Here is a 10,007-nt window from a genome sequence, read left to right on the forward strand (position 1 = left end):
GCATCAAATTAGGATAGAAATGACATATATGAAATTTTCCTATTTTTAAAAGGTCATTTTCCTAATTTAATGCTCTTTTTTGGTATTTTATAACCATTTTTGTAAATAATCTATTTTGCGTAGATTAAAACTATTTAAAGTAATTTCATGCACATATAGCAATTTCATGCATATTTAAATTCTCATTTTGCTCATGGGGGTCCTGTCCCGGGGCGTGATAACAAGGCCATGTAATATTATTTGCCCGACTTGTATCGGGTTTACCTTTTCCGCGTTTATTTTCAAGTCATTTCAATTTCTTGGATGTTTACTTACGCGCCGCTTTTCATTAATTTGAGTGTAAATTTCTCTTCTAAATTATGTTAGGATTAGTCTAGACATTAAAAAAAAACTAGAAAAACATTTGCATGGACACTTAGTGGTTCCATAAAGATTATAATTGGTAATCAAGAATGTGTGGCCATTTAGATAAATAACTTTCCAAGTTAGTGGTACCGCATGGGCGCTAATAGAAACATTGGCGTAAACAAGTTCCCGTTCCTAGAAATCTCTGGTTGCGTAGGAATCGAGACACCACTCCCGTGTCTCGATTGGTTTCTAGCCGACCCCGATAGGCTAGTGGCGACTCCTAGAAATATTTAGGTTGTTAATAATTGAAATATGAAATCCAACGTCGCGCGAGGTATAGGCTTGGGAGAGCCCGCGCCTAATTTAAGGCCATTGGTCCGCTTCTTTAGGCAAATACCCTAAACCTTCTTCTTTTTCCCCGGACGAAAAAAAAAGGTCGTGACAACGTGGAACTAGTGGCTGGTTGAGCTGGAAATGGGCACAAATGAGGCTGTTATGGCCTAGGCGAGGTCTCACGATGGCGAAACGGCAGCGTACGGTGGTTGACGGTGCTGGACGAGGCTTGGAAGACCTGCTGGACGGGTGAGCTGGGTGAGATGGTGGCCAGGAACACCCGGAACGGCTGGACGAGCGGCGAGGCTGGCGGGGGCACGTGATGGCAAACGGCAGTGGCTCCGGCTTTGGATGGGTGGCGCGGCGACTTTATGCTGGTTGCTGGTTTTTTCTGCAGGTTTTTGAAGTCCTTAAGGTAGCAATGGAGAGGGAGGGGTCAACAGTGGAAGGAGAGAGGAAGGAGGGGGACAAGTTTGCTTTCGAAGGGGCCATTTGGTCTCTTCCTATCTCTTTTGCTCCTTGACTTGGCCCCACCCATCCTAACTGGTTTCCTCTACCATTTGCAACCACAAATCCTCTTCTAGAAGCCTTTGAAATGGTCCAATTGTTGTGGGCAAGGGGGACATACGAATTTTGTACTCAAATGGTTCAATTGGATTCACCCTTCCCGAATTAAATCAATTTCGCCCTAAAAAATTCAACCATCATATCATCGATCAAATTGGCATTTTTCCTCACCAATTGAACCCAGTTGCATCCCAATTTCACTATCAAAAACGGTCCTCGGAATTTCTCGGTCGAAAACGTCCCTATATCGACTTTTTTCTCCAAAATCTCAGTTTGCAAAAGTCTTCGGAGATTGAGTCGACGTTCCTAAAATGACTCATGACATGACTAAACTTTTAATTTCTAAAATCGGATTTAAATTCACGATTAATTTCAATTTGGCAAGATTTTAGCGTGACCTAAGCTACCAGGTAGCTTTCATAAATTTTTTGTACAAATGACCTATGGTCGATTTTCTTCAAGCCACAATTAACCTTTTCAACACATTAGTAACTCTTGGTTGTCATGAAAATATCGAGGATTCAAATATGGACATAGGGTACCAAAATGACAGAAAAATCAGTCTAGTGTCGGTCGACGAGAATTTTGTAATTTAGGGGAATCACCCATGTTTAGCCACAAATCTCAGTCGAACCAACCTATTTCTGATCCTTGATCGATTTTTAACTATGCCATAATGATCTCTGAAGATGAGCACGGTCGACTAGTCAAGTTCTGGTCGAATTCTCAAGTTTAATGCATTAAAATTTCGTAATGACTTCCCCAGATAGTCTAGTTATCTCACAAGTGATCAGCTATGAGGATAGCACTAAAGGCGCATCAATGAAAGGCCCGATTAATTTAATTGAAAACATAACTGAAAAAATTTAGGATGTCACATGATATTGGTAAGACATTCCACACACTTATGCATGGCACGCCTTCAAGCCTTTAACTAAAGATGAAGATAAGAACTGGATTATGATGCTTGATGCATGGACACACAATAGACTAAATTCTAGCCGTCGATGGATGGATTTGATGAAATTGCCCGATTAAGTTCGAATGCCCGAAGGACTCATTGTCAGAGGATAGTCATCACCCTTGGATTAGAGGATGTTGCCCCATGGATTTCGAATGCCCGGTAGATTTTGAAAGAGTTGATTAATTTCGGCTATTAATATATAAATCTCATGTGCATTATGGAATGGATCCTTGGTGCATGCTTGCATTTCACTTTTTGAGGGTCTCTCATGATTTTACTAAAGACATAATTTTCATCTTGCTATTGATCTATCATCGACAAGTGTTTGGGATAACTTATGTACTTGTGGAAAGATGAGGCATCATCCTACCTGGATTTTAGTAAGTTTTACTTACTAAGTTATACTCACATGTTGTCTCTTTTCAAACTTGTAGGATGGTCATACCGCCCGTGAGGTTCGATGTCCCCACGGAGATTACCGTGTTGGAGACGTTGCTCTACTTTGCTAGTATAGATAAATACTATCGGATGGTTATTATGATCGTTTGGGTGGATGAAAGGTTGAATGAACTCGTTCCCCACAAGTACCGAGCTTGGTACAAGTGTTTCGATGGGGATTTTATTGGTCCACTCCATGGCTTCGATAGTCCGCCAGGGCCTGATGGAGATGCTCCACCCGACGGTGCCGTAGAAGACTACTAGTTAGCTGGTCCTTATAGGGGGAACCATTTTTGGTTAAAATCTCATTAAAGGAGATAGGGTTACCCTGAAGTTGTTGTACTTTTGGAAGGACTGTATGCTTTTGTAATGTAAAGCTTAGCTCAAGTAGAAGGGCTTGTAATATTAAAAGGAAAGACATGTAATCATATGTAGTTTTCCATGTATATGTAAATATATGGTTGCACGTATGTTTTCCTACTACTTTAGATGTTGCGATACTTTGGTGAATGGGTGTTGATTTATTGCTTCTGCATGTGCATAACTCAAAGACTTATAAAAAGAAAGAAGTACGGGTCGGCGACACACCTGGGATGTCGTGAAAAATATAACCCTTATCGCTTGTGACCCTGGAGATGAGGTCGGGCTTGTTACAAAAAAATGTACTCATAAATTCGATATCCACACTCCACCTCCTATTTTGAGGTGTGTAGCTCATGTGGGTATGAATCACGACACCTTCAACTGCCACACGAGGTACTAACTTTGGAGAGTTCACAGTTGTGAATGAGGGAACTCACAATGGTTCATCTCGAAAGGCAAGATGATGATGTTGTTTTGGAATGCAAACCTGACCTTTTCCTCCCCACTAAGGGCCAAAGGGGTCAGGTTGTGACACACACAAATCAAGTAGTATAGCAGTCAGTTTTATCTTTCTCATTAATCCAAGTATGAATGCCCCAAAGGCATGCCAAACGATGTGTAACTCATGCCCTATTGTATATGCTACAATAAAGTATGTTGAGCACAAAATTAGAATCGTGGCTTGACCCGTGAGGCTCGAGTATCAACCTAAGTCAAACTCGAATCAAACGATACGCCTCAATATAGCTGAACTAAGAGAGTGACCCGGCCCGACGCACTCATGTCCAAGGACCAACACTATTTTAGATTTAGCGGCCCAATGTCAACTCAAGCTTTGACCATAACCTATGGACATCTATATGCAAAGATTACATCACATAGCACTCATACAACCATCCATGCATTCAAATATTAAGATCATGCATAAGTAGCAATAGCAAGTGATCCATAACAACAATCACAGCAACTTAGCCTAAGTGAATCATTTCCACAACCCATGCCAAACCCGAGCAACCTCAACTCTCACATACGTGTTCCTCAATCAATCATGAACCATATAACTTAAGCATATCATGAGCAAACCATACAAAATTAATCACTTGAGCTCCTCAACCTAGGAGAGTCCTACAACACTAGAGGCAATCCTAAGTCTAAGTTGTGTAACGCAACGACCTAGCTAACGTTTAAGAAATCTACTTACAAGGCAATCCTAAGTCTAAGTTGTGTAACACAACGACCTAGATAACATTTAAGAAATCTACTTACAAACAACTAGGATGAAACGAGGGCGGTTGGGTGGAGGCTAGAAGACAACAAGCAAATGGGAGCAACTTGCAGACGATGGATGGGCAGCGATTTGGCAGCATAGTATGACCTTGGGATGGTGTCTAGGCAGACACACAAATGGCAACAGCAGTGTGCAGCTGTGGCAATTGGCCAGGCAGGCAGATGGTAGGGTAGACGAGCTCGAGTGATGAGGGAGAAAGGGAGGAAAAAGAGAGAACAAGAGAGAAAGAAGAGGGACAGGGAGTGGTCAACCAAAGGTGAGGGAGATAGGAAGAGAGAGAGAGAGAAGAAAGAAGTAACTTAAGGTAGAAGAAGATTGAAGAGAAAAGAAGCCATCACATTAAATGTTTCATGAATTATTTTCCTTGTCTCATGATGACCCTAAACTTGGGGAGCAAGAAGAGATCTTGGCCATCCATCATACCAAGTCCTTATCCAAGATCAAGGGCTAGGATGGCTTCTTGAAATTCAATTGTAGACTCAAGGGGGCAATTTGGTCCATTCCTTATTCATCCTAAAGGTGGCACCTAATCCATTGTGCATGGCTCAACAAAGCTTGTATCATCTCAATTTAAATCTTCAAAGGCTAAATTGGTCTCACCTATAGGTCCAGTAAAGTCTATATCCTCAAATTAGCGCATTTCTCCAATTAATGCACTTACGGGCTCACTAAAATCTTTCAATTGGAAAGGAATGTCTTGATAACATCTACAGTCGATACTCATAATTGGATCGGGGCTTGTGGCTAAGTTTCAATCAGAATGGCTTTATCGCAACCTACGTGAATTTAGGTGGTATTGGTAAAATTCACACGATTAGAATTGAGTTGAGTTCTACGCCTATTAAGGGTTTTATGTGCAACTTTTAATCAAGCTTGGTCGATTAATGAATGACTCTCGGTTCTCGTGTAATCAAGTAGGATTGATCAGCTTGCCCTGACTCACAGTCATTTGAGATCAAAGTAGGGTTGTTCATGAACAGTACATTGATTGTGTGGCATCACCTGCGATCGGTATATACTTGAGTTGAATCAATCTATACCTGTGCATTGACTAATTCGTGAAAGCACATGGTCATCTATAGCAATTCTTATGGTCGAATGCTCAAGTATATTGCAACCATGATCTTGAATTGCCTTGCCCCTATTTAGTTAGTCAGCATGTGAACAATCTCTATGATTGATTCACGGTCTATTCTCATCACTAACGTATCGATCCTTAGTCCATCCCTCACGGTCTAAATAGGAGTTCGAATTGAGGATGTCATAATCTGCAATGTCCATAGTCACCAATTACACTTTTTTTTTTTTTTTTTTATAATGAATGACTCGACGCTTGAAAATTTAAAGGTGTTCATCTCTTATAGGTGCTTTGGATCTTGCTTGTTGAAGAATTGCCTTTTCTCTTGCCCTAGTTGTTGACACGTGATTTTTAGTTGACATGTCATTAAAAGTGAAAGTTTGATATTAGGGTTTCTGATCACAATGGAACCCATTTCTCAAACAAACGATGTCATTTTCATTTCTTTCTCATTGGCTTTTCATTAGTGCCTCATTTTCTGCCAATTTCATCAAAATCTCAAAAAATCAAAAAGTTGACATTTGAGTTCACTTTTTTATCAACCTTTCGATTGAAAAGTCAACCTCGAGTTAAAATTTGGCTTATTGTACAAAAAGTTCCCAATTGATCCCAATTTCACCTTAGCATTAAAAAATTTCAAAAAAATCAAAGTAGGACCTATTAATTGACATTTTAGTGATTAGTCACTAAAATGTTGAGTTTTGGTCAACACTTTGACCAAAAACATTTAGAAAACGTGAAAACCCCAAAATCATCTTATTTTAGCTTTAATTTAACTTTGGCATTGAAAATTTCATAAAAATCGATTAAGAACCTATTTTTCCCCAATTTGCGGATTTAGGTTTGAAATTAGGCAAAAATGAAATTTCTTTGTTTCTAGTCATTTTTCCACAAAACTTTCTTCACAACATTTGATTAAGAGGTTATTCCACATCCAATTTTCAAACCAATTTTGGAATCGTGGATTTCAGGCAAAAACCCCCAATTTTGGCCATAATCAAGGGTCCAAATTGATTCTTCATGGTTAGAATGATTTCACCTTGATGAGTTCATTTTTTTAGTGAAAATCCAAATTCATAGTAGAAATATTAGCGTAATCAAGTTCTCATTCCTAGAAGTCTCTAGCTGTGTGGAAAATGAGATGAGCTTCCCACTCCTACTTTGGGTTCTAGCTTACTCCCAACAGTGGCTAACGGTGACTTTCAGTGAAATGCTTATGTTGCTAATGAACTAAAAAATGAAATCCAACGTTACGAGAGGTATGAAAGTGGAAGAGCCCGTGCTCTTAATTAATGGACTGATTGGGTGGACATTAGACGATGTATTTAAGCCATCTTTTTTATGAATCATGCGGATCATTTTTTGAGCAATACCTCTAAATCTATTACCGAGGGGCCCTCGAGGGTAGGTCGTGACAAGCTCTTGAGTCTCCATTGGACAAAATTTTGGTCACTGGGCCTAAGGCTTGATGCTTTAATAGCCCTTGTCCACAAGTGCAGAAGAAACTTTTCGGAGAAAATTAATGCAGGATAACATAATTACAACATTTTTAATCAGGGATCGTTACGAACTACATGGACGACCTGTGCGAAGTGAAACCTGGATTCTACTAGCCAACCATACCCCTAAGAAGACGTGTGAGGGATATGCTGATAAATTCGGGCATAAAAGAAGATATAAGAAATACAAATTGATTGAATCCAAAGTACCATACCAAATTGTAAATTCGTTAAATAAGGCTTGCCACTTAGAAGATTGATTTACCTAGGTTGTTGATAAGTATGAAACCTCTCATGATAGATGCCCCATTCAGGTTTGTAGAAACAACCAAAATGAGTCATCAACAGCCAAACAAATGCTAGAAGCTCTCCACCCTTACTCAACACGAGCACATGTGCATTTCCCTTAATATGAATTGCTGCGTATGACAGCATCTCAACCCACACTCCACCCATCACCTTCCACTTCATTTCCCCTAGCATTTCCATCTCTTGGGCCAATTTAATCCCATCCCCGAGTGGGGATGTCAAATTGGAGGTTCCAGAAGAAACCTTATACAACCTTTCACACAGATCATTCATATCCACAGCATGGCCACCAATGAGGGTCGATATTTCAAGCAACGTCTTCACTGATGTTATTTGGGCAATGCCCCCCACAGCAGATACCACATTAGACTGATTAAATAAAAGATACATCATGTAGTCAGAAAGGATCTTGCTAAATTCCCTTTCATCCTTTCTAGCTGTGGAGCTCATACCTTGTTCCTCCCTGTTGTACCACATTTCAGTAGCAATATGCCACGTTAAAATACTTAAGTCGTATTTAACCTCGGTGACAAAAGTTAAAAGTCTGCTGCAATTGATTTCCTCCATGGCACTTTGGAGAAACACATCACCTCTAGCATCAAATATCATCCTCCCAGTTATTGGGTCATTCACATCTTTGGATTTACGCCTCACCTCCTCAAAGATGAAGATCCATAACTTCTTAATAAGAGGATTCTTAGACACATGCTTTGTATTTGCAATCACTGATGCTCCATCATGTGTAGAAGACCCCGGATCACTAGCTTTACAGAAAGAAAAGATGATCCGCTTGGCCCCCTGGGACTGATTGCTATGCATGTTTCTCCAGCTCTTTGTTAAGAACTCAGAGAAAAGGTTGCAAGATGAGATAGATTCCGACCACCTTCGAAAAATAAATGGTGTATTTAAGACCTCATAAGTAACACTTACGTTAGGTTTTTCATGTGTGGTGAATCGTGGCTTCCTTCGATGATCCATTTTGGATACCAACTTGTTGAGAAATGAATGTTCTTGAGATGATCCTTTGTAGTAGAGTTTGATTTCAGCAACATTCCAATCAGAAAAAACGAGCATGAACAAAGCTATGACATCAAGAGCTATCCCTCCCAAAAGAAGGGAATAAGTAATCTCCACGTCAAGTGGGTGGAGCTGATGCTTCTTCAAGCGATTGAATAGGACAAAAGCTATCACAATGTCAGTGAAGGCTATGAAACGGAAAAAATAGCTCCTCATGGAACGTATTGCCAATGCTTTGGTGTGGAGCATCTCATAAATGAACTGGAGTTCAACTGATATCACCCTCAACGCATCGATTGCAGAAACTTTTTGGAAATATGCACGGCTCAGATTGCGTTCTTCACTTGAGAAGATAAGATCTCCAATGAAGACCTTAAAGATTTGAAAGAAGTAGTAACCATGCTTTACCACAATACTCTCATCAAGTCGTGGCTCTTCTTTATTAGAATCTCCGACATTGAGTTCTCCAAGCAACGTGAGATCTACAGCATGAGAATATTTCTTTTGTGAGAGCATTGATTTCCTGATTTTCGAGAGGCTAGAGAATTTGAGTGCTTGTAACCTCTCCACATTTTTTATGATCGCAACAAGAAATATCAGGATCGTTGGGATAATCAGAGATTTTTCACTAGGAAATATCTTCCCAAAGACATAGACGGCGACAATGCTTTGGAAAATGAGAGTGAGCATGTGCCGTCGCCAAAGCGAACTGTCCTCCAAAGAGAAGGCAGTGATGGTGTCTGGACCACCAAGATGCGACAAGAGAAATGAGACCCAAAAGGCCTGAATTCCTTTGTCTACATCAACTACACAAGCACACAAATTGTTGTTGTGAGAGATGAGCCCAATCCCGAATATAGCTACTGAGTCAGCCATCAAATAAGCCAACCACAGGAGGAAAACAATGGGGCGGTACACTGTTTTCTTTCTAAGAGGTGCAAATAGGATGAGAAATATTTGAAGCGAGAGGCTCAGTATGACAACAATCTGGATGTTCGATTTATTCCACACAATGGAAATGGAACTGGAAGTGGAGCTAACTGCCATGTTTTGGCTTAATTTGACTACAAAACTGTCCTCTCAACTATCTGTCAAGAGAATTTACATGCATGAAGAAACCAGTGCTCTGTAGACAATACAAAGAAGCCTTGCGGTAGAAATTTACAAGGAAGTGTAGTATTTATAGTAATGAAAAGGGTATATTCGGAAGCATATCCTCTCTCTTGCTTTCGATATAATAATGAAAATTTTACAACTTAAATATGAAGACAAATTGTTGAGAGGACCAAGCAGCACGTGCATAGCACTGGCCCTGCTCTGCCCTGCTGCTGCAGTAAATTGTGTGAGTGCTGACAGTTCATTAAGATTTTGGTTTTTCCTTCTTTCTTTATATATATATTTCGATGTAGCGCTGATCGTATTATGGGACAGGTTTAGTATGTAGTTAGATTCCTGGAGGAATCACAAGAATCCATCTGGCCTTGTAGTTAGATTCTCTCCTAGATTAGATAATATTACCATTCCACCATGCATGAAAAAAAGATATTTGCAAATCTTTTGTCTATTGATTGAAACTTGACTTTTAAAACGAATGCAGATGTACGTTTAGAGCCGTGCAAAATTCCGTCGCGTTTTTTATTTAAATAATTAAAAGTAGTATGTTATTTGGGACAACTTGCCTCTAATAACTTCTTATTACTGTTCAACACTAAACATTTCAAATCAGTCCTAAAAAAATTTCTTGCTGGGTTTTGTTTAAAAACACGTGCATCGGTAAAATAAAAATAAAAAACGATTTGCAGC

The 10,007-nt window shown here is 39.8% G+C and overlaps 1 protein-coding gene across 1 annotated transcript; it reads right to left on the minus strand.

Moving 5' to 3' along the window:
- Window positions 1–7,139: 7,139 nt before the first annotated feature.
- On the minus strand, window positions 7,140–9,251 carry LOC120292905. Its single transcript, XM_039311454.1, has one exon. It carries the CDS (start codon window positions 9,249–9,251, stop codon window positions 7,140–7,142), a length of 2,112 nt encoding a protein of 703 aa, XP_039167388.1.
- Between the last annotated feature and the right edge of the window lie 756 nt (window positions 9,252–10,007).

Source organism: Eucalyptus grandis, chromosome 4 (genome assembly GCF_016545825.1).
Source record: "Eucalyptus grandis isolate ANBG69807.140 chromosome 4, ASM1654582v1, whole genome shotgun sequence".
NCBI classification, from domain to species: Eukaryota; Viridiplantae; Streptophyta; class Magnoliopsida; order Myrtales; family Myrtaceae; genus Eucalyptus; species Eucalyptus grandis.

Coding starts and splice junctions, on each gene's coding strand:
- LOC120292905 (XM_039311454.1), bottom strand. CDS start 9,251: ATGGCAGTTAGCTCCACTTCCAGTTCCATTTCCATTGTGTGGAATAAA.